This window comes from Rutidosis leptorrhynchoides, chromosome 7 (genome assembly GCF_046630445.1).
Source record: "Rutidosis leptorrhynchoides isolate AG116_Rl617_1_P2 chromosome 7, CSIRO_AGI_Rlap_v1, whole genome shotgun sequence".
Taxonomy (NCBI): domain Eukaryota; kingdom Viridiplantae; phylum Streptophyta; class Magnoliopsida; order Asterales; family Asteraceae; genus Rutidosis; species Rutidosis leptorrhynchoides.
Genome location: NC_092339.1, coordinates 1,967,093 through 1,994,333, shown reverse-complemented (window position 1 = coordinate 1,994,333; position 27,241 = coordinate 1,967,093). Strand labels below are relative to the sequence as shown.

The 27,241-nt window shown below is 31.1% G+C and overlaps 1 protein-coding gene across 1 annotated transcript in view; it reads left to right on the top strand.

Annotated features, from left to right (window-relative positions):
- Positions 1 to 9,144: 9,144 nt before the first annotated feature.
- LOC139857826 (uncharacterized) overlaps positions 9,145 to 27,241 on the top strand; it is a 398,536-nt gene continuing 380,439 nt past the window's right edge. The window contains exons 1-3 of the mRNA XM_071846664.1: positions 9,145 to 9,151; positions 10,077 to 10,511; positions 10,623 to 11,372. Of these exons, the coding sequence (XP_071702765.1) occupies positions 9,145 to 9,151; positions 10,077 to 10,511; positions 10,623 to 11,372 (1,192 nt within the window). The remainder of the gene's footprint in view (positions 9,152 to 10,076; positions 10,512 to 10,622; positions 11,373 to 27,241) is intronic.

The window sequence follows — 27,241 nt, the reverse complement described above, 5'->3', positions numbered from 1 at the left end:
GCGAATATGTAATCTCTAAAGTTTTAGAGATTATTTATTCTAGTTCCAACCGAAAAGCAAATGAGTTTAATATCATATTAACTCATTAGATCCATGAATACATCTGAAGAAAATATATATGTATATATGTTTTCATAAAGATTGTAATTAAAAATTCTCTTGTACAAACTGTTAATGGTGAAAATATTTTAACGGGTAGGTAATACCCGAGGACTATTTAAATTTCACATTAATAAGTTACATTGTACGTTCTTCGAATCTGTTTCAACAAGTCATATACTATCCTACTTACATCCACCGATATACAAATTCGTTCACCACAGAATAACCATATTCATCCAATTACATATTTGGATTTTGATCTATCAGAATCCATCAAGTGGCATAACGAAGAAATAATAGACACAATAAAAATTGATTAGAAACAGACTAATTAATAATATGAAATTTTGTTAAGAATTCACGCTAACTGTTCCTAGCTAATTGTTCCTAGCTAACTAATTAATTCCGTATTACATTTTATTTATTGCAATTTATTTATCGTAATTTATTTATCGTAATTTAAATTCTCGCAATTTTATTTATCGTCATTTAATTTCTGTTATTTACTTTACGCACTTTATTTATCGTCATTTTATTTCTGTTATTTATTTTTACGCACTGTAAATATCGAGACACGTGTACAAGGTTTTGACATATCATATCGACGCATCTATATATATTATTTGGAATAACCATAGACACTCTATATGCAGTAATGTGGGAGTTAGCTATACAGGGTTGAGGTTGATTCTACAATAATATATATAGTTTGAGTTGTGATCGAGTCTGAGACATGTACACGGGTCACGATACGTCTTAATTAATTCGAATATTATATAGTAAACTATATATGAATTATTATTTGTACACTGCTAACTGTGGACTATCAACTGAAGACTATCAACATTGGACAATTAAAATGAATTAAAATATTGACTATAACATATGAAACTAAACAATTCTTCAAGTTTGCCACTTGATTTTATCTTAAACATCATTTGTATCTTGACGATTACAATCTGCGTTCAAACCTTTCATGATTCTTGAAAACATCTCAATCGATAGGATGGATTAACCGCACTTCATTAACGGAAGGAAAGATTTATGCATATAGTTATGCACCTCAGAAACTCTCGGCAACTGAGGAAAAGTTTAACACTTAGCCGCGTTAGATCCTTTGACATTTATTAGCAAAAAAAAATTAATAAATAAATAACTTTACGATTCCTTTTTAAAGTAGCCAATTTTGTCACAGCTTCAGCAAGTCAACTTCGACTTTTCATTCGAAGTAGCCTTACTATAATCCTGATATATACAATTACCCTTTTGATACCGGAGAATTCTTTTATATTCCACCATATTACCAGCAGACGTACCAGCAACCTCGTTGTTTTTTTTTTTGGCTTAAATCTCTCTGATAAATCATTATATTTATTCATTGAAACCCTATCATATACTCATCCGCATCTTATAACGAGAACTGCTGATAATGCTAAAAACGAACATATAATTCATAGCATTATTCCTCAAGAAAGACAAGCTTTTAGTTGCAGTTGTTCTATTTACAAGTAATATTCGTTTAAATAATAAAAGGTGAAGACAAAAGACATATTCGACGAATTGAAGACGCAAACGACCAAAAAGCTCAAAAGTACAAAATACAATCAACGAGGTTCCAATTATTGATAAGAAACGTCTCAAAATTACAAGAGTACAAGATTCAAAACAAAAAGTACAAGATATTAAATTGTACGCAAGGACGTTCGAAAATCCGAAACCGGGACCAGAGTCAACTCTCAACGCTCGACGCAACGGACTAAAAATTACAAGTCAACTATGCACATAAATATAATATAATATTTAAATAATTCTTATAATTATTTAATATATTATATTTATTTATAAAACCGTCGGCAGAAGAAAACAACCAAATGTGAGCCTCCCCAGCTGGCCATGCGATCGCATGGCCTTGAAGAGCAAAGCTCATGCGATCGCATGAGCTCCTTTTTCAGTTCACAGGCCTATAAATTCGCAGTTTGGTGAACGTAAAATCCATCCTATCTCTCTATCTTACAAACGTAATATATATATATATATATATATATATATATATATATATATATATATATATATATATATTATAATTTTAATTTTAATTTTAATTTTAATTCTAATAATAAGGGTATGTTAGCGAATGTTGTAAGGGTGTAAGTCGAAATTCTGTCCGTGTAACGCTACGCTATTTTTAATCATTGTAAGTTATGTTCAACCTTTTTAATTTAATGACTCGTAGCTAAGTTATTATTATGCTTATTTAATCCGAAGTAATCATGATGTTGGGCTAATTACTAAAATTGGGTAATTGGGCTTTGTACCATAATTGGGGTTTGGATAAAAGAACGACACTTGTGGAAATTAGACTATGGGCTATTAATTGGCTTTATATTTGTTTAACTAAATGATAGTTTGTTAATGTCAATATAAAGATTTACAATTGGGCGTCCCTATAAATAACCATTTACACTCGATCGGACACGATGGGCAGGGTATTTATATGTACGAATAATCGTTCATTTAACCGGACACGGGAATGGATTAATAGCCACTAGAATAATTAAAACAGTAGTGAAATTATGTACAAGGACACTTGGTATAATTGATAACAAAATATTAAAACCTTGGGTTACACTCAGTCGACATCCTGGTGTAATTATTAAACAAAGTATTAAAATCTTGTTACAGTTTAAGTCCCCAATTAGTTGGAATATTTAACTTCGGGTATAAGGATAATTTGACGAGGACACTCGCACTTTATATTTATGACTGATGGACTGTTATGGACAAAAACCAGACGGACATATTAAATAATCCAGGACAAAGGACAATTAACCCATGGGCATAAAACTAAAATCAACACGTCAAACATCATGATTACGGAAGTTTAAATAAGCATAATTCTTTTATTTCATATTTAATTTCCTTTATTTTATATTTAATTGCACTTCTAATTATCGCATTTTTATTTATTGTATTTAATTGCACTTTTAATTATCGTACTTTTTAATTATCGCAAGTTTATTTTATCGCACTTTTATTATTCGCAATTTCATTATCGTTATTTACTTTACGCTTTAATTTAAGTCTTGTATTTATTTTTAATATTTTACATTTGGTTTTAACTGCGACTAAAGTTTTAAAATCGACAAACCGGTCATTAAACGGTAAAAACCCCCCTTTATAATAATAATATTACTTGTATATATATTTGTATTTTTATAAAAGTAAACTAATATAGCGTTAAGCTTTGTTTAAAGATTTTCCCTGTGGAACGAACCGGACTTACTAAAAACTACACTACTGTACGATTAGGTACACTGCCTATAAGTGTTGTAGCAAGGTTTAAGTATATCCATTCTATAAATAAATAAATATCTTGTGTAAAATTGTATCGTATTTAATAGTATTTCCTTGTAAAATTTAATAGTATTTTATATACACCTCGCGAAACATCAACTGCCATAACAATTACCGAGAATCGGCAATCAGTACTTTGAAAACTCACATCATATCTACATCAACAGTTATATATATGACATTTATCTTTAGAATTATGATCTCTCATTCTGAAATTCTGAAAAGCACTCAGTCACAAATCAATACTCTGAATGTTGAAAAAGTTGAATGAAGCAGCAGAAACTCTAGATAACCGTAAACGACCATAATCATCGAAAGTTTGATGATAAAGATTAGTATGTTGGAAAAGCTCAGAAAAGTTGGAACTGGAAAGCGGATTGAGCTAACCATAAAGGAAACCAAGGAGAAATACAAGTAACATACCCTAAATTCATAGAACCCAGATAAATCTAGATCCGTTGAAATCTTTAGAGAATATCTTGCTCCGAAGTCATGTTAAAATCTTGCGGAAAATCTTTCTCCATCAACCATCGAACTTAGAAATTCCAAAATATCATCATCAATATCTTAGATATTTCTGAGGATATTTTCATAAATATTCTCGTCCGAAATTATATACCTCTTCGTGCTTACTATGTATCATTATATTGAAAACATTCAATAGAAAATTTAGTACCGAAAAGCAGATTATGCGAAACTATGAAGAAAGCCGTGGATAAATCACAAAGAATAAGTTTGACTTCAAAGAATCCAAATGATTCAATGTCTGCTAAAGTCTTTAGTGAATATCTTGCTCCTTACTCTAAACCCTTGCAGACAATAGTTTCTATCATCCTCTGATCTTAGATATTCCAAGATATTATCGTATCATTCATTATAAATATCCTCCCTATTTCTGAAGATATTTTCATAACTATTCTTATCTGGAATCATTAATCTCTTCGTGCTATCAGTGTTACATCATATAGAAACTATTAGTTTCTATATTCTGTAAACCTTTGAGCTTAAAATATGAATGTTATTGAAGTAATGTTGGGAACTGATGCATGAGTTAGTATAATATAATGACACTTGATCAACGTGATTATATTACAGTAAATCATGCTGAGTTTCTAATGGGACGTGATGATTCACAGATCTTAACGTCATCATGTGCCATGTTACATAACTCTTTCATTCTGCTTAACTTCTGAACATATCAAGAAAATATATTCTTGATAGTTCTATTCTCAGTGATTCAGGTAATTTGACAAAACAAATTGTGCTACTACCTTTCCTTTCTACCTTGTATATTATGATAATTCGAAACTCCATACCTATGAATTCTGGACCGTTACTAGCGAAAAGTAAACAAAAGCATGAAGCTCCGAAATAGAAAGGGGGTATAAATCGCAGCAAATAAGAGAGCGCATTAACGGTGGATGAGAATAATTATAAGAGACAGAAGCAGGGACATTGAAATATAAGGGAAGATATAAAATCCAACAACAACGCAGAAATTACAAACCGTGGATATTAATACGAATAGCAATATAAAGACACGGTATAATTAAGAATAGCATCATCCCAAGGAAATAATAGAAGTAAACAGATTCTTCTGGTGGAAGATTGAAAAGAAGGATGACAGGAATGATAATTAGGGTTTATTAGTTAATTAATATATTAATTTAGTTTTATTTATTATTTGTATTATTTAGTTAATTAGTTTATAAAATTAATAGTTTTAATAAATAAATAATATAAAAATAATATTTTTATAAAAATTGTACTTTTTACAACTTTTTGTATATTTTTATATTTTGTCCCTTTTTAATAGTTTTAGCGTAATTTTTGTATTTTTCGCTCGTATTTATTTTTAACTCATAGTTTTTGCCATAGTTATTTTTATTTCTAGATTTTTAGGCTTTGCCGTAAAATCCCTTAAGTGCTTTTTCTTTAGACTAAGATTTAGGTGCTTTAGAATTTTGCGACGCCTTTTTAAGTTTTAGTACCTTTATAAGATATTGCCATTTGGGATATAGTTTTACTTGTAAGCTTTAATATTTTTAGACGCCTTTTACCTATATATCAATTATCATTCCAATTAGTAATCTCAATTTGTGATTATAATTTTAAGTTAGTTGTAGTGATAAGGTTGGGTTAGTCAAGTGTTTTTAAGTTTTATAAGTTTCTTTTATTTTTCTGTCACCTTTTATTTTTCAACCATTTTTCTTTTTCGACCTTTTTCGACGAACTCTTTTTCTTTCTTATTTCTCGCTATTCTAGTTTTAGGACATAGATTTTTATTCTACTTCTTATCTAAATTTCATAAAATTACGAAAATTTATTTTAAGTGGTTAAATTGATAGACATCAAAATTTTCTGGTTCGTAGTAATAGTTGAATTTGTACGTGGACCGGGTTATTGGAGCCAAACATTCCTCAATTATATTGAGACCAAACGAATCCTGCCCCTCTGCTGCATCTTTTGGCTATTCGAAACGTGGGAAAAATCAGAAAAGTCTATTGATTGGATAACTTATTATAATTTTTCTTTCCTTTTAAAAAACTAATAGGATATTCAGTGAATGCACCGAGCTAGACGTTCACCACCTTTTGTACGTTCACCACCTGTAACTAGATCAAGACATTTAGCAAATATTACTGCCGTTGATTTTTCTTTAGAATCGTCATCCAGTCGACCAAGTACTCTAGTTCAAATTTCCGATAATCCATTTTTTGAACCCGACCTCACAATTGAGAATCCGGAGAATATTCAGGAACGATTCGTAGATCCTGAACCACTAAAATTTCCTCCGGAACCACCAATCATTCAAACAGAGATTGTTGAGGAACGAACCATTAAATCAGAATCCTCTAGTGATTCCGATTCAACAAATTCAATTATGGAGAATCTGGAACCTTTAAGTATGGAAGACTGAATGAGAGCTAAACGCACTAGCCAAGGTCACGCAATTACTCATCCAGACATTAATGCGCCAGATTATGAAATCAAAGGACAAATTCTACACATGGTGACTAATCTATGCCAATTTAGTGGTGCGCCGAAGGAAGATCCAAATGAACATCTACGTACCTTTAATAGGATCTGCACACTATTTAAAATCCGAGAAGTGGAGGATGAACAGATATATCTCATGTTATTTCCCTGAACTTTAAAGGGAGAAGCCAAAGATTAGTTGGAATCGTTACCTGAAGGGGCGATTGATACATGGGACGTTTTAGTTGAAAAATTTCTTAAACAATTCTTTCCTGCATCTAAAGCCGTAAGACTTCAAGGAGAAATTGTTACGTTCACACAGAAGCCGAATGAAACTCTATATGAGGCGTGGACTAGATTTGGAAAGTTGTTAAGAGAATGTCCGCAACATGGTTTAGATACCTGTCAAATAGTACAAATATTCTACCAAGGATGCGACATCACTACAAGGAAAGACATAGATATAGCAGCTGGTGGTTCTATTATGAAGAAAACCGAAACTGATGCTTACAAAATTATTGATAACACTGATTCCCACTCACATGAGTGGCACCAAGAAAAAGATATCGTTAGATCATCTAAAGCAGCTAGAGCCGATTCTAGCCATGACTTAGATTCCATTTCCGCAAAGATAGATGCTGTCGAGAGACGAATGGAAAAGATGACTAAGGATATTCACTCAATACGAATTAGTTGTGAGCAATGTGGAGGACCACATTTGACAAAAGATTGTCTCAGTATTGAATTAACAATGGAACAAAGAGAGAATATTTCATACATAAACCAAAGGCCTGGAAATAATTATCAGAATAATTATCAACCGCCAAGACCGATTTACAATCAAAACCAGAACTATAACCGAAATATTCCATACAACAACCAACAAGGTCCTAGCAATCAACAAGTATCCAATAATAATTACAATCAGCAAAGACCTAATTTTCAAAACAAACCACCACAACAAACCGATGATAAAAAGCCGAATTTAGAAGATATGATGACGAAGCTAGTTGAAACTCAAACGCAGTTTTTCACATCTCAGAAACAAACCAATGAACAAAATGCTCAAGCATTTAGAAATCAACAAGCTTCTATTCAAAATCTGGAACAAGAAGTAAGTAACCTAGCAAGGTTAATAGGTGAAAGAAAACCGGGAAGTCTACCTAGTGATACAAATGCTAACCCCCGGAATGAAACAGCTAAAGCCATTACCACAAGAAGTGGTACAACACTTAAACCACCTGAAATACCTGTAACTTCTGATGAAGCTATTCCTACTCCACAAGAACCACAACCTAATCAAGATAAGGAAAAAGAACCGGTAGTTGAAAAGGTTAATGAAGATAACATAGTTAAGGCTAAACCTTATGTTAAACCATACCAACCACCACTTCCTTACCCGAGTAAAATGAAGAAAGAGAAACTTGAAGCCGAGCAATCCAAATTCTTGGATATGTTTAAACAGATAAATGTAAATCTTTCTTTCATTGATGTGATTTCAGGAATGCCTAGATATGCTAAATTCTTGAAAGATCTAATCTCAAATAGAAAGAAAATGGAAGAACTCTCGGCTGTTACTATGAATGCTAATTGTTCAGCAGTGCTGTTGAATAAGATACCAGAAAAACTATCTGATCCAGGAAGTTTCACAATTCCTTGTTTTCTGGGTAGTCTTAGTTCAATAGAAGCATTGGCAGACTTAGGTGCTAGTATAAATCTAATGCCATATTCACTATACGCTAAACTAGACCTTGGAGAATTGAAACCAACTAGAATAAGCATACAACTAGCCGATAGATCAATAAAATATCCTAGAGGGATAATGGAGAACATGCTAGTTAAAGTTGGTACTTTAGTATTTCCATTAGATTTTGTTGTTCTGGACATGGAAGAAGATTCTCAAGTTCCTCTCATATTAGGAAGACCATTCTTAAATACGGCTAAAGCAATGATAGACGTGTTCGGTAAGAAACTGACCCTAAGTATAGAGGATGAGAGTGTTACCTTTTCAGTTGATAGAGAAATGTAACAACCACAATCTGCAGATAATACATGTTATTATATTCAAACTATAGATGCACATGCAGAATTATTAGAAGAATTTCCAGAATTACAAGGAACAGGAGAATGTTCTTTAGGAGAAGGTAATGAACCAATTGATAAAGCTGAAATGTTAGCTACACTTATAGCTAATGGATATGAACCAACAACAGAAGAAATTCAAATGCTAAAAGAAGAAGACAGATATCGATACAAATCATCGATAGAAGAACCACCGAAATTAGAGTTAAAGCCACTTCCAAACCATTTGGAATACGCTTATTTACATGGTGAATCTGAATTACCTGTAATAATATCGTCTTCTCTTACTGAAAATGAGAAATCACAACTCATTTCTGTGTTGAAAGCTCATAAACCAGCCATTGCATGGAAGATTCATGATATTAAAGGAATAAGTCCTTCGTATTGCACACATAAAATCCTTATGGAAGAAGGTCATAAAACGTATGTGCAACGCCAACGAAGACTAAATCCTAATATGCAAGATGTAGTTAAGAAAGAGATTATTAAACTGCTAGATGCAGGTCTAATTTATCCAATTTCTGATAGTCCATGGGTAAGCCCAGTTCAATGCGTGCCTAAGAAGGGTGGCATGACTGTCATTACAAATGAAAAAAATGAGCTTATTCCTACTAGGACTGTAACAGGATGGCGTGTGTGTATTGATTATAGAAAATTAAATGACGCCACCAGAAAAGATCACTTTCCCTTACCTTTCATTGATCAAATGTTGGAAAGATTAGCCGGAAATAGTTACTATTGTTTTCTAGATGGATTTTCCGGATATTTTCAAATTCCAATAGCACCTGAGGACCAAGAGAAAACCACGTTCACGTGCCATTATGGTACTTTTGCTTACAAACGCATGCCATTTGGACTTTGCAACGTCCCTGCAACCTTTCAAAGGTGCATGATGGCGATTTTTCACTACATGATAGAAGAATAAATGGAAGTTTTCATGGATGACTTTTCAGTCTTCGGTGATACATTTGAATCATGTCTAGTTAATCTAGAACGAATGCTTATTAGATGCGAACAATCAAATCTAGTTCTTAATAGGGAGAAATGCCATTTTATGGTTAAAGAAGGCATCGTTCTTGGACATAAAATTTCAAAAGAAGGAATTGAAGTGGATAGAGCTAAAGTAGATGTAATTCCTAAACTTCCACATCCCACCAATGTTAGAGGAGTTAGGAGTTTTCTAGGGCATGCCGGTTTTTACCGACGTTTCATAAAAGATTTTTCTAAAATTGCCACTCCTATGAATAAACTCCTAGAAAAGGATGCTCCATTCATTTTTTCAGATGAGTGTATCAAATCTTTTAATATTCTTAAAGAGAAACTCACTAATGCGCCGATCATGATAACACCAAATTGGAATCTACCATTTGAACTAATGTGCGATGCAAGTGATTTTGCAATGGGAGCCGTTTTAGGACAAAGGATTGAAAAACGATTTCAACCTATATATTATGCTAGTAAGACGTTACAAGGAGCACAAACGAACTATACAACTACTGAAAAAGAACTCCTTGCTATTGTCTTTGCTTTTGACAAATTTCGTTCATATCTCGTTCTAGCAAAAACGGTGGTCTATACCGACCATTCTGCTCTTAGATACCTATTTTCAAAACAAGATGCTAAACCAAGATTAATCCGTTGGATCTTACTCTTACAAGAGTTTAATATTGAAATCCGAGATAAAAGAGGAGCAGAAAATCTCGCCGCTGATCATCTTTCTCGTCTTGAAAATCCCGAATTAGAAGTTCTAAATGAATCGGCCATACAAGACAACTTTCCTGATGAATATCTATTAAAGATAGATTATAAAGAAATTCCATGGTTTGCAGACTATGCAAACTATTTAGTATGTGGATTCCTTGAAAAAGGATTATCGTACCAAAAACGAAAGAAATTCTTCAGTGATATAAAACACTATTTTTGGGAAGATCCACACCTGTTTAAAAGTTGTCCAGATGGAATAATACGCCGATGTATATTTGGAGATGAAGCTAGTAAAATTTTAAACTATTGTCACACAGGACCAACAGGAGGGCATTATGGGCCTCAACTAACAGCAAGAAAATTTTATGATGCTGGATTCTATTGGCCTACAATTTACAAAGACGCACACCTTCTTTGCAAATCATGTGATGCATGTCAAAGGGCCGGAAAAATAAGTCAACGTGATGAAATGCCACAAAATGTCATCCAAGTATGTGAAGTATTTGACATTTGGGGTATTGACTTTATGGGTCCATTTCCAAAATCTCATAATAATCTCTATATTCTCATAGCCATTGATTATGTATCTAAATGGGCGGAAGCACAAGCTCTCCCAACTAACGATGCACGAGTTGTAGTCAATTTTTTAAAACGTCTTTTTACAAGGTTTGGAACACCGAAAGCTTTAATAAGTGATCGGGGAACTCATTTCTGTAATAATCAACTTGAGAAAGTTCTTAAAAGATATGGAGTAACTCATAAAATCTCCACCGCATATCATCCACAAACAAGTGGACAAGTTGAAAATACCAACCGAGCTTTAAAACGTATTCTAGAGAAAACCGTAGGATCAAATCCGAAGGAATGGTCCATTAAATTGGAGGATGCACTCTGGGCTTTTAGAACAGCCTACAAAACTCTAATTGGAACCACACCTTTTAGACTTGTTTATGGAAAAGCTTGTCATCTTCCAGTAGAAATTGAACACAAAGCATTTTGGGCTTTGAAGACATGTAATCTTGATTTACATGAAACCGGACGTCTACGATTAAGTCAACTAAACGAATTAGAAGAATTAAGACATGAAGCATATGATAATTCGTTAATCTATAAGGAAAGAACGAAGAAATGGCATGATAAAAGAATCAGAAGTTTAAAAGAATTTAAAGAAGGAGACAGAGTTCTTCTTTTCAATTCACGATTCAAGCTATTTCCTGGAAAATTGAAATCAAGATGGTCTGGACCATTCATAGTTAAAAGAGTTTTCCCATACGGAACGATAGAATTAATAAATTCAAATGGAATTGAATTTAAAGTTAATGGTCACAGAATTAAACATTACATACATGGTCCGATGGAAGTTGACAATAAAGTTAATCACAATTTCGATACCACAGCTAACTAAGTGTGGGGAGAATCAAGTCTTTAAAGAGGTTTATGTATTTTTGTTAGAGTTAGATTGTCTGTTTTCGTGTAGTTCTCGAAAATGGAACCCGAATGGTCTTTCCCTAGCAGACCCTAAAGAACTAGTCTTCTCCCCCCATTCTGAATTTTTATTTTTTTTAGGAAATGAAGACTGCCTGTGAACTAAACCATGGTCTAATGCTACACGCTTTGATCACTAAACGTAATAATGACACACTACCGAGTGAAATAGTATCAGTAATTAGAGAAAGATTGGACGGAGTAAGAAAAGAATCCAGATGCGAAGATAATAAGTTACAATTTGGTAAAGGAAAATTAAAATCCGCAGCGAAAAGAAGAGCACGACACCTAGAACGATGTCACAAATGCGGAAAATGGTCACATGGAGGTAAATGTTCAAATAATCAAACCTATTCAAATACCGAATTTGTTACTTTATGCAGAGACGGACCGTTCATATGTTTAGAAGAAAAGACACTGAATGCTCGAGGTTACGCCTATGTAGCCATGGAAAACCAATTAAATCGACTATCTTATGAATGGGATAGATCATATAACTAAGAAATCTATTTCACAGGTATGTTTGTACAGTTTTTATTTTTTTTATTTTTATTTTTAACCTTTTGATAATAAACGCTAATTTGTTCGCTATAAAGTATTAAATTGGTATTGAATAAAATTAGGTTTGTCGACCGAAATTATTGATATCATTCAAAAATTTATTACATCACTGCGAAATTTAACGTTTATTCTTAAGGTATAAATATCTTTAATCAATCAACACAAAATATTTCAAAAATTCGTCATGAGTTAAATTAGGTTTTGGAACCAAAATTACTTTACCGAAAAGAGGGGCATATATTTTTGATAATATTTGATTGATTAAAGTGGGATAAAAAGCCAAAAAGATTTTTAATTTTATTTTTACCATGTTTTTAAAATTAATATATAAATCTTAAATTAATATTGTAAACTTTGTAAAATCAATATATTTAAAATTGTAAATATTTGAAAAATTAATATAAGTTTGGTGTGAATTTTTAATTTTTAAAATATGAATTTTTAATTTTATGCATTTCAAATTTTAAGTTTGGTGTGAATTTTTAATATTAATTTTGAATTTTATATTTAAGTTGTGTGAATTTAAAAAAAAAATTTACTTTATCTCATTAAGTTAAAAATATGATTTTTAAAATTCGTCGTAAGTTGAAGACTAGGTCTTTGAACCGAAATTGCTTTACCCGAGGGAGGGACGAGAACTTTTGTTATCATTATTTTTAATCTTATTGAATTAAAGTATGCCAAAAACATTAAAAAATCCAAAAATCTTTACTTTTAAAAACCGCGCTTTGATTTGACAAATTTTAAAATTTTGTCGAGGGACAGACTAGGACAACGATCCGAAACGCCCTCGCTCCTAAAGGAAAACAAAATTTTTAAAATTTAATTAATTATAAGTTTTATAAAGTATAAGGTTTTATAAAATAAAAAAAATAAAAAAAAAAAAAAACTGAAATCACTGTAGCCGGCACCCCATGCGATCGCATGGGATTTGCACTTGGAACCCATGCGATCGCATGGGGACCAAATGTAGGCCTGATACATACAGCAGCTCGGTTCTGCCTCAACACAAACACACACATACATTCACGAAACTCACCCAAAAATTCACCAATTTTCGCCATTTTTCCACCGTAATTCATCAAAATTCTTGCTCTAATCATGCCTAGATTCTCATTCTTCAGCAAATTGGTAAAAATTACACCCCTAAACTCTATAAATTCCTAGTTTTTGTGATAATTACCAATTTTTTACCTAATGCAATTTTGTTAATTTTTAGTGTAATTAGTGTTAAATTGTTAGTATTTTATGCATGTATAACCTAGATTGATGCTATTTAACATGATTTGAAGCCAAAAACTTCAAAATTTTTAGAAATCTAGGGTTTGTGTTCTTGAGCAATTTGGGGCTTTTTGATATAAACAGGTTATGGCCGATTTTTGTCATGAATTATTGCTAAATTGAGTAGTGTAATATGTTTAGATAGTTAAATGATCCAAACAATGATCCTAAACATGATTTATGGAGATTAAAGTGGACTTTTTAAGTCCAAAATTCATGAACTTGATTAATTTGATATATTTGTCATTTGAGACTTGTTTAATTATTAGTAATGAATATTTTGACATGTTATTTGAGTTAAATGCTTATGAATTTTGTATACATTTTCATATGTGCTTATTTGAAAAGTGTAGAATTGTGAAAAATTGTGAAAATGTGTATAAGTTTAATTTTGATTTAACATGTTATAGTGATTGTTTTAAGTTGTTATTTTGCTAACACTAATGCATATTTGGATGCACAAATTTTGTGTTTAATGTGTTTTGCAGAAAGCCGATACTGGAGGTTCAGGAGCATCATCATCTAGACGACCAGCACCAGAACCAGAACCAGAAATGCAACACGAACAAGAACCACAATAGGAACAACAACAACAGCCTAATCAGCACATACCTTATTATGATCCAGTACAGTTTGTTGATGAATTCATAGTATTCCCAATGAGGCCGCCAGTAGAATTCCCAACGATTCCTGAGCACACTCTACATCCTAATCTGAGATTTGATAGAAGATGGAGAGATTACGAGACATATCAAAGGAACAAATTCAAATTGGTAACAAAAAATGTAGAGGTGCCAAGGGTAATCGATTGGGCCCCTTTGGAAACGGTCCATCTAGCTGACCGTGTTAGACAGCTTTTAGTTCAAAGGTATGGCAGTTCTTCTTTTACAGATTGGGAACGTCTTTTCACCATTCGTAGACCTGTATATAAGGAATGGTGTGTTGAGTTGATGAGTACTGTATCACTTGATACAAATATAGTTAGAATAGATGATAGAAGATTTCTTAAGTTTATCCTTGGCGGTAGGATGTACAGAATGTCCATGCTGGACGTGGCCAGGGCCTTACAGATATATACTCCTGGTGAGTTGCTATAACCCGATTGTACAAACGTGATTCATTATGGTGAACGGGTAGATAGTAACTTTGACACCGACGCCATTTGGAGGCGTATGTCACGTTTTGATGTTTTTACACGAGCAGGAGGACACTCCTATACACATATTGAAAGAGCCGAGCTTCGTATTATTCATAGATTTTTGGCTAACTCGATTACACAAAGAGGTCATAATAAAGAAAAAATTACCTTATATGATTTATTCTACCTAAAGTGTATTCGGGATCCTAGAAGCTTTGTCAATATCCCTTACTGTGTTGCTTTTTATTTATCTAAAATGGTAGAGGGAATGCAGGACAGGAGTATAATAGGAGGAGGTATTTTTGTTACTCTCATTGGAGAGTATTTAGGTGTTGATAGGAACCAAGGGGGTCCATTACAGATTTGTAGAGAACAGGTTGAGCCCTTAGGATTGAAAGTTTATGTGGGTGCTAAGGTATTGAAAAGTAGACGTAACCAGGCAGTACCCTATGAGGGATCTCATCCTCAGGTAGAGAGAGGCTCAGACGAGGAAATGGAGGAGGCGGAAGACATTAGGGATGTCTTTCGAGATTCTATTCTTGACGTCCACGTTCGTATAGATGAGGAAGCAATGACGAACGCGGCAAGACATAGTATGTATGAGCAGTGGAACTCCGAGCGAGTATACGAGGATTATAGGCGACACCAACACGATAGCTGGTTAGTTCATCAGCACCAAATCATGAGCCAGCTATCATATCAGGTACCAAATAACTATGTACCTACGCGACCTGCTCATTTTCCGCCACATAGCCCCGATATCCGACCACCCTTTAACCGGTATGACTATAACCAAGCCTATCAGAACACCTATAACCAACAATGGAACCTACCCGATGAGATGAACTGGAACCCCTATCCAGACTGATTTAGTTCCATTTGGTTATTTTTATGATTTTTATGTTTTTATCTTTTGACTTTTTCATGTTTAAACTTATGTTATTGGATATATTTGTGTAATTTTTATTATTTTATTATTATTGTGTACTAATATTTCATATTTAGAATTTGAAAGTGGGATATTAAGTCCCATTTCAAATTGCCATGCATGATTATATTTGTATGTATGTATATTGTCGATTGTACAAAACAGGGTAAAACAGCGCATTTTCAAAGACTGGCATTAAGTTCAGCAAAAGCTACTAATTTTGACGACAAGATGACAAATAAATGTGATGTAACAACAGACGAAATGAACAAATGATATGCACCATTTATCATTCAGCAAACAAACGCCAATATGTTTGGAAACTTTGGTAAAATTTAATCATTTCTACGCTAATCACCCTCAATAATTTAAATTGTACTGATTTCTTGCAAATGAGGGCATTGCAAGATCTTAAGTGTGGGAAGGGGTTAAATTCTTTCGGATTTTTAAAATTTTTATCTTTATACACTTGGTTACCATTAAAAATACTAGTAACGTAGTAGTTGTATTAGAATCTAGTGCTCTCTGATAATAAAGAACAGCCCTAGTCTTATATACTGACTACCCAATTCTAGTAAAAATTTTCAAAATTTTCAATTAAATGAACTCAAAATCATGTTTATACATATTTATGAACAATAAAACTAGGTGTTAACACCGAAATTATTGTTACCTCGGAAAGGACATAAATTGAGAAACAAACCAAAATGTTAAAATTCATTTAAAATGGAATAGAGAACAATAAAAAGGAAAATAAAAGCCAAGTGTGGGAAAAATTACCAAGTTATCTTAAACATATGTCACATATTTCTGTAACAAATAACTGAAAATACTTTTGCTTTGGACTAAACTAAACTATTTTACCCGATGAAAGAAAAGAAGAGGTGGATCTACATGATGAATCAATTCCATCATTAAAAGGAAGTAAAGTCTTCCGAAAAAGAAACGCGCTTCTTGAGTTAGGTCATGAAGTTGTCGTCCAGACCAGCTGTAGGTTGACGAAAAACCTAGAAAAGTCATCACTAAAATCAGCAGGAAATCCACGGACCTCAGCATCAAACAGGGTCGCCAAGTTGTTAGATTGATCCTAACCATGAGAAGGATTTATCTCGTAAAATGGGGGGCACCGTGCAAATTAGCTGGATAAGACTAATGAATCAGATCCCCAGAAAGGATAATCTCCTTAAAGATTAAAAATCAGCTTTTAAGCCTGATATTACTCAATCCTAGAGATTGACCTTAAAGATTGAGAATTCAAACTCATGGGATTCAATGATATCTAAACTCGAGCTTGAACGAGAAAATATTTTGATCAAAATAACAAACCGATTTGTTTTCTGAAAACCCTATTTTCAATGCGTTCATTACCATTGAACGTAAAATCCTAGGAATTCACCTGGAATTCATTAGGTCACCTGAACCAAATCGGGTGTCAACCGTAAGAACGGTGGTTGCATAGCATAGTCGAAGATAGGACCTTGTACCAGCCCGAAAAATCATAAGGGTGAGCTTTACTATTGCTCCTACCAAGGATAGTAATTGCGTCCGACACGTTATAGATCATAATTAAAAGCATGTCAGGGGACATTGCCTTAACAGTTGCTTGTTCAACGCTTTCCTTTACAACTGAACGGTAGTTTATCGAAAGGTAATATACGGGACAAGTAAACTGGACGTGTTGCTTTCCTAATACAAGGTTAGCAAGTGGGTGACACAAAACCGCAAGTTTTGAGCTAAAATTTTCAAATCTGAAACCCACCAAGCCCACAAAAATATTTTGCAAACACCGGTGAAGGGTTATTCCGGAAAACTTATCTAGGGTAAAAACTAGATTTAATTTTCAAAAGATCAAATGTTTTTATAAAGATCCAATTTCCTTAATGGATCTAAATTTTTATATAGTCATATGGGACTGTAAACCACATCGTTACTACCATTGTTTATACCGCCGTATAGAAATCACTGATGTACAAAGTGTGAAGAATAAAGAAGTGATTCTTGTATTTCAAGACTATATTGCTTGAGGACAAGCAATGCTCAAGTGTGGGAATATTTGATAATGCTAAAAACGAACATATAATTCATAGCATTATTCCTCAAGAAACACAAGCTTTTAGTTGCAATTGTTCTATTTACAAGTAATATTCGTTTAAATAATAAAAGGTGAAGACAAAAGACAGATTCGACGAATTGAAGACGCAAACGACCAAAAAGCTCAAAAGTACAAAATACAATCAACGAGGTTCCAATTATTGATAAGAAACGTCTCAAAATTACAAGAGTACAAGATTCAAAACAAAACGTACAAGATATTAAATTGTACGCAAGGACGTTAGAAAATCCGGAACCGGGACCAGAGTCAACTCTCAACGCTCGACGCAACGGACTAAAAATTACAAGTCAACTATGCACATAAATATAATATAATATTTAAATAATTCTTATAATTATTTAATATATTATATTTATTTATAAAATCGTCGGCAGAAGAAAACAACCAAATGTGAGCCTCCCCAGCTGGCCATGCGATCGCATGGCCTTGAAGAGCAAAGCTCATGCGATCGCATGAGCTCCTTTTTCAGTTCACAGGCCTATAAATTCGCAGTTTGGTGAACGTAAAATCCATCATATCTCTCTATCTTACAAACGTAATATATATATATATATATATATATATATATATATATATATATATATTATAATTTTAATTTTTTTTAATTTTAATTCTAATAATAAGGGTATGTTAGCGAATGTTGTAAGGGTGTAAGTCGAAATTCTGTCCGTGTAACGCTACGCTATTTTTAATCATTATAAGTTATGTTCAACCTTTTTAATTTAATGTCTCGTAGCTAAGTTATTATTATGCTTATTTAATCCGAAGTAATCATGATGTTGGGCTAATTACTAAAATTGGGTAATTGGGCTTTGTACCATAATTGAGGTTTGGATAAAAGAACGACACTTGTGGAAATTAGACTATGGGCTATTAATTGGCTTTATATTTGTTTAACTAAATGATAGTTTGTTATTGTCAATATAAAGATTTACAATTGGGCGTCCCTATAAATAACCATTTACACTCGATCGGACACGATGGGCAGGGTATTTATATGTACGAATAATTGTTCATTTAACCGGACACGGGAATGGATTAATAGCCACTAGAATAATTAAAACAGTGGTGAAATTATGTACAAGGACACTTGGTATAATTGATAACAAAATATTAAAACCTTGGGTTACACTCAGTCGACATCCTGGTGTAATTATTAAAAAAAGTATTAAAATCTTGTTACAGTTTAAGTCCCCAATTAGTTGGAATATTTAACTTCGGGTATAAGGATAATTTGACGAGGACACTCGCACTTTATATTTATGACTGATAGACTGTTATGGACAAAAACCAGACGGACATATTAAATAATCCAGGACAAAGGACAATTAACCCATGGGCATAAAACTAAAATCAACACGTCAAACATCATGATTACGGAAGTTTAAATAAGCATAATTCTTTTATTTCATATTTAATTTCCTTTATTTTATATTTAATTGCACTTCTAATTATCGCATTTTTATTTATTGTATTTAATTGCACTTTTAATTATCGTACTTTTTAATTATCGCAAGTTTATTTTATCGCACTTTTATTATTCGCAATTTCATTATCGTTATTTACTTTACGCTTTAATTTAAGTCTTGTATTTATTTTTAATATTTTACATTTGGTTTTAACTGCGACTAAAGTTTTAAAATCGACAAACCGGTCATTAAACGGTAAAAACCCCCCTTTATAATAATAATATTACTTGTATATATATTTGTATTTTTATAAAAGTAAACTAATATAGCGTTAAGCTTTGTTTAAATATTTTCCCTGTGGAACGAACCGGACTTACTAAAAACTACACTACTGTACGATTAGGTACACTGGCTATAAGTGTTGTAGCAAGGTTTAAGTATATCCATTCTATAAATAAATAAATATCTTGTGTAAAATTGTATCGTATTTAATAGTATTTCCTTGTAAAATTTAATAGTATTTTATATACACCTCGCGAAACATCAACTGCCATAACAATTACCGGGAATCGGCAATCAGTACTTTGAAAACTCACAGCATATCTACATCAACAGTTATATATATGACATTTATCTTTAGAATTATGATCTCTCATTCTGAAATTCTGAAAAGCACTCAGTCACAAATCAATACTCTGAATGTTGAAAAAGTTGAATGAAGCAGCAGAAACTGTAGATAACCGTAAACGACCATAATCATCGAAAGTTTGATGATAAAGATTAGTATGTTGGAAAAGCTCAGAAAAGTTGGAACTGGAAAGCGGATTGAGCTAACCATAAAGTAAACCAAGGAGAAATACAAGTAACATACCCTAAATTCATAGAACCCGGATAAATCTAGATCCGTTGAAATCTTTAGAGAATATCTTGCTCCGAAGTCATGTTAAAATCTTGCGGAAAATCTTTTTCCATCAACCATCGAACTTAGAAATTCCAAAATATCATCATCAATATCTTAGATATTTCTGAGGATATTTTCATAAATATTCTCGTCCGAAATTATATACCTCTTCGTGCTTACTATGTATCATTATATTGAAAACATTCAATAGAAAATTTAGTACCGAAAAGCAGATTATGCGAAACTATGAAGAAAGCTGTGGATAAATCACAAAGAATAAGTTTGACTTCAAAGAATCCAAATGATTCAATGTCTGCTAAAGTCTTTAGTGAATATCTTGCTCCTTACTCTAAACCCTTGCAGACAATAGTTTCTATCATCCTCTGATCTTAGATATTCCAAGATATTATCGTATCATTCATTATAAATATCCTCCCTATTTCTGAAGATATTTTCATAACTATTCTTATCTGGAATCATTAATCTCTTCGTGCTATCAGTGTTACATCATATAGAAACTATTAGTTTCTATATTCTGTAAACCTTTGAGCTTAAAATATGAATGTTATTGAAGTAATGTTGGGAACTGATGCATGAGTTAGTATAATATAATGACACTTGATCAACGTGATTATATTACAGTAAATCATGCTGAGTTTCTAATGGGACGTGATGATTCACAGATCTTAACGTCATCATGTGCCATGTTACATAACTCTTTCATTCTGCTTAACTTCTGAACATATCAAGAAAATATATTCTTGATAGTTCTATTCTCAGTGATTCAGGTAATTTGACAAAACAAATTGTGCTACTACCTTTCCTTTCTACCTTGTATATTATGATAATTCGAAACTCCATACCTATGAATTCTGGACCGTTACTAGCGAAAAGTAAACAAAAGCATGAAGCTCCGAAATAGAAAGGGGGTATAAATCGCAGCAAATAAGAGAGCGCATTAACGGTGGATGAGAATAATTATAGGAGACAGAAGCAGGGACATTGAAATATAAGGGAAGATATAAAATCCAACAACAACGCAGAAATTACAAACCGTGGATATTAATACGAATAGCAATATAAAGACACGGTATAATTAAGAATAGCATCATCCCAAGGAAATAATAGAAGTAAACGGATTCTTCTGGTGGAAGATTGAAAAGAAGGATGACAGGAATGATAATTAGGAAAATATCAAGGATTGGAAATGGATTAAACATTTTCACAATCTTTTAGATGTATGAACTAAGAATGAAAGTATATAGGAATGGTGAGAATAATGGAACGGAAGAGTTTAATTTATAATGGAAATATCAGAGAAAGAAATCGAAGCAGATCACCGTATTTAATTATAGAGATTTTAATTTCCTTATTCGCCGAAGAATCAAATCTTTTAGATTTTGAAGATTTTCTTTAAATTCCTTGAATTCCGGAATTCAACCACTACAACGTCAAAAGTAAAGAGGCACCCTATTTTCTAAATTCAACCATGACTAGTCAAAAGTTATGATGAAACATGTCTTTCTCTCATTTCACTCTTTTGTGATAGCTTCATTCGTATTATCTAAGTAATCGAATTGTTTTATCCATATTACTCAATAATGATAAAACTCTATTTATCAGCTCATATTCGTCAGGAAAACATATATATTGTTAGCCATGACGACCTCACTCAAATTTCGGGACAAAATTTCTTTAACGGGTAGGTACTGTGATGACCCGGAAATTTCTGACCAAATTTAAACTTTAATCTTTATATAATTCCGACACGATAAGCAAGATCTGTAATGTTGAGTATTGAAAGTTTTGAAATCTATATTCATGTAATCAATTACCCTTTGACTGTGCTCGACGATTCACGAACAATTAATTATAAATAGATAAGTATATAAAAATAAGTAAATATAAATAATTATATATGTAAAAATTATATTAATTATATTAATGAACTATTAAGTAATTTAGTTATTAAAAAAATAACTTTAAATAACTAAAGCTTGTTATTTTTAGTACATTGTATATAAATGATTCAAACTTGGTTTGCCAACGTTATCAAAATATTAAATATATAATGATGTACGTTGAGGTTAATTGTTTAATATATATAATTAAGTATATACTAAACATTTAAAACATAATTGAGTAGATATACATAGTGTGTGTGTGTATATATATATATACATATATTTATACATATATTTATATTTATACAGAGATTTATATTTATATATATATATATATATATATATATATATATATATATATATATATATATATAAATCTCTGTATGAATTTCTAAATCAAGATTATGTTGTAAGTACAAGTTAAAAATTTTAATTGTTATAATTATTATTACTTTCATTAATATTATTATTAATATTAAAATTTATAATTGTAACCATAATATTATGTGTGTGTGTGTGTGTGTGTGTGTGTGTATATATATATATATATATATATATATATATATATATATATATAAGTTTGATAAGTTTAAGTTGATATAATAATATTGTTAATATTCATATTAATATTTGTGTTAACTATACTATTAGTTCCAATATATAATTTATAGATATAAGAAAATTTTTATATATATCACTAATATTATTGTTATCATAATTAGTAGTAAAATTACAATTTTAGTTATATCATTGATAGGAAATACATTTAAGTTGTTTATATTATCAAGGGTCATGAATAATATTAATAGCATTATTATTGGTATTGTTATCATTGATATTATTGTTATTATTAACAATATTTTAACATTTTTTATAATTAGTAGTATTGTTAATAATAATATTATTGATATATATTTTATAGTAATTATTATAATCATCATTAGCAAAAATATTATTATTATCATTAGTAAAAACTTATATTATTATTAATAAGTGTATTATTATTATACTTATATTTATATCTATTAATAAGGTTATTTAAAAATAATAATAATAATAATAATAATAATAATAATAATAATAATAATAATAATAATAATAATAATAATAATAATAATAAATATACATATATATAAATACAGATATATTGAAGGAAGTTGTATTATTCTATTAATATTAAAAATTATTAATTTAGATTAAATATTACGGAGTTAAATAATCACAGGATCAAAAATAGTTGCAAGTTAAAATCATACTGTGTTTAATCTTGTTTTCTATCTCAGAAATCGTACGAATCAATCTCATTAAGATCAAAGTTATTAACAATCATTTTCACTTTTTATTTTTTTATTTAAATTGTGTACTGGGTGAGCTAAAGTTGTCAATAATATCTGTTAATAAGCCATCGATTCTTTTGTACTTATGGAACCAGTTTTCAAACATCAATTATCAAGTATTAATTGTAACTTCATTTTTTTTTACAGAAAAAGAACCGAAACCCAGTTCATATATCTCTGTTCTTGACCATAATTACTTAAATCCCGATTTCAAATTTAATTTCAAAACTAGTAATGCAATGTTGTTAGGAATCCATCACTCAGACTACCTGCAAAATCCCAACTTCCAACTCCTCATAACCACTTCAAATTTCAAGGTCAAAGTTTTGAAAATAAAAGTCAACGAAATTGTTCTTGCAAAAATTTGAGATTGTTGTTGAAAATTTCCCGCAATTAACGATCCCAATAGTTTCAAAAGATGAATTAAAACTCATTTTGTTTTATAACTTTTGTCTAAAAAGTTGTTAATCTCAAAATCCAATTTTTTCTTCTTCTATTTAAAAACAACGAGCAGCAGCAGTACAAGATTGATATGATTTTTTTTTCTCGTGTTCCATAGTAAAAATGTCCATTATCTGATTAGTATGATTCGTTTGAAATTTTAAAATCCACTTCGTTGTTTAGAAGAATGGAGGAATACGATTCCAGTTGGATTGAAGAGGAAGAAGTGGGACAGATAGATATCAGGGTTAAAAGCATTTAAGTGTAAGTTTAATCAGAAAAATAGACTTAGAGTGATGGTTGGGTGTTGGTGCGAGTAAGCGGGTGGTTGTGGGTTCGAGTCCCGTTCGCTGCAGTTTTTTTTAAAGGCTTCCTTATGAGGTAGTTTCTTAAAATTATTATTATTATTATTATTATTAATTCTTATGATTATTATTATTATTATTGTTATAGTTGTTAGTATTAGATATTAATGTTATAATTATGATTATCATTTATTATTGTTATTAGTGTATTATTATGATTAACTAGTATTATTGTTAAAAGTATTTTATTATTATCATTAACATTAGGGTTGTTATCTTTTTATAAATATTAGTTTTAACAATATACTTACAAGTATTAATATCATATTTATCATTATTTTTTTTATAAGCATCATCATTAATATTCACTATTATTATTATGATTAGTATTATTTGTACTATTATTATTAAAAATTTACTATCAGTACTATCAATTTTACTAAAGCTATCAATAAAACTATCAGTATTATTATAATAATTATTATCAATAATATTGTTACAACTAATAGTATTTTTGTTATTAGTATTATCATTAAGTTAACAGACAAAAGATGTTTATAAAATAATTATACATATACAAATATATATATATATATATATATATATATATATATACATATATATTTAATACCAAACTTAACTATATAAATATATTTAATTACTTAATATATATATATATATATATATATATATATATATATATATATATATATATATATATATATATATATATATATATATATATATATATATATATATATATAATGACATATATAGATTATTAACATAAAAAAATTATATCACTAATAATAAATACATATATGTCTATTCGATTACAATTATGTATATTAATATATATATATATATGATATAGGTTCGTGAATCTGAGGCCAACCCTGTATGGTTCAATGTCGTCATATGTATTTTTACTACAAAATACAGTATGGTGAGTTTCAATTTGCCTTTTTACCCTTTATATTTTTGGGCTGAGAATACATGCGCAATTTTTATAAATGTTTTACGAAATAGACACAAGTAATCGAAACTACATTATATGGTTGAATGATCGAAGCCGAATATGCCCCTTTTTGCTTGGTAACCTAAGAATTAGTAAACCGATCTACTAATTGACGCGAATCCTAAAGATAGATCTATCGGGCCCAACAAGCCCCATCCAAAGAACCGGATGCTTTAGTACTTCAAAATTTATATCATGTCCGAAGGCGGATCCCGGAATGATGGGGATATTCTTATATGCATATTGTGAATGTCGGTTACCAGGTGTTCAATCCATATTAATGATATTTTTGTCTCTATGAATGGGACGTATGTTTATGAGAAATGGAAATATGAAATCTTGTGGTCTATTAAAATTATGAAATGTTTATTTATGTTAAACTAATGAACTCACCAACCTTTTGGCTGACACTTTAAAGCATGTTTATTCTCAGGTACCAAAGAAATCTTCCGCTGTGTAATTACTCATTTTAAAGATATTACTTGGAGTCATTCATGACATATGTCAAAAGACGTTGCATTCGAGTCGTTGAGATCATCAAGATCATTATTAAATCAGTTATAGTGAGATATATTATAAAATGGTATGCATGCCGTCAACTTACGTTGTAATGAAAGTTTGTCTTTTCAAAAACGAATGCAATGTTTGTAAAATATATCATATAGAGGTCAAATACCTCGCGATGTAATCAACTGTTGTGAATCGTTTATAATCAATATGGACTTCGTCCGGATGAATTAGGACGGGTCCTTTCACATATCGACCCATGTATATATATTATTTGGAACAACCATAGACACTCTATATGCAGTAATGTTGGAGTTAGCTATACAGGGTTGAGGTTGATTCCAAAAAATATATATACTTTGAGTTGTGATTTAGCCTGAGACATGTATACATTGGGTTGTGGATTGATTCAAGATAATATATATATCGATTTATTTCTGTACATCTAACTGTGGACAACTAGTTGTAGGTTACTAACGAGGACAGCTGACTTAATACACTCAAATCTTTAAAACATAATAAAAATGGTTGTAATTATATTTTGATCATACCTTGATATATATGTACATATTTGTATAGGTTCGTGAATCGATCCGTGGCCAAGTCTTATTTCCGAGGAAGGAAATATCTGTGAAAGTAAGTTATAGTCCCACTTTTAAAATCTAATATTTTTGGGATGAGAATACATGCAGGTTTTATAAATGATTTACAAAATAGACACAAGTACGTGAAACTACATTCTATGGTTGAATTATCGAAATCGAATATGCCCCTTTTTATTAAGTCTGGTAATCTAAGAATTAGGGAACAGACACCCTAATTGACGCGAATCCTAAAGATAGATCTATTGGGCCTAACAAACCTCATCCAAAGTACCGGATGCTTTAGTACTTCGAAATTTATATCATATCCGAAGGGTGTCCCGGAATGATGGGGATATTCTTATATATGCATCTTGTTAATGTCAGTTACCAGGTGTTCACCATATGAATGATTTTTATCTCTATGTATGGGATGTGTATTGAAATATGAAATCTTGTGGTCTATTGTTATGATTTGATATATATAGGTTAAACCTATAACTCACCAACATTTTTGTTGACGTTTAAAGCATGTTTATTCTCAGGTGAATACTAAGAGCATCCGCTGTTGCATACTAAAATAAGGACAAGATTTGGAGTCCATGTTTGTATGATATTGTGTAAAAACTGCATTCAAGAAACATATGTCGATGTAATATATTTCTATTGTAAACCATTATGTAATGGTCATGTGTAAACCGTATATTCTAGATTATCATTATTTGAAAATCTACGTAATGTTTTTAAAACCTTTATTGATAAAATAAAGGTTATGATTGTTTTAAAAATGAATGCAGTCTTTGAAAAATGTCTCATATAGAGGTCAGAACCTCGCAACGAAATCAATTAATATGGAACGTTTATAATTAATATGAACGGGACATTTCAGTTTCCATCCATTTCTTCAATATATTCAAAACAAGCTCGCACCTAAATTCATGCTCTTTCAAACGCTAACTTAATCAAGCTTGGAAATTAAGTGTGTTAGCTTAGAGATTGATTTCTTGCATCATCGCAAGCATATATCCAGGTTTATTTGCTTAAATTTGTGTTTTAATTCTTAGAAATTGGGGTTCTTGAGCTTTTGGTGAAAAAGTGCATTTTGATGCTT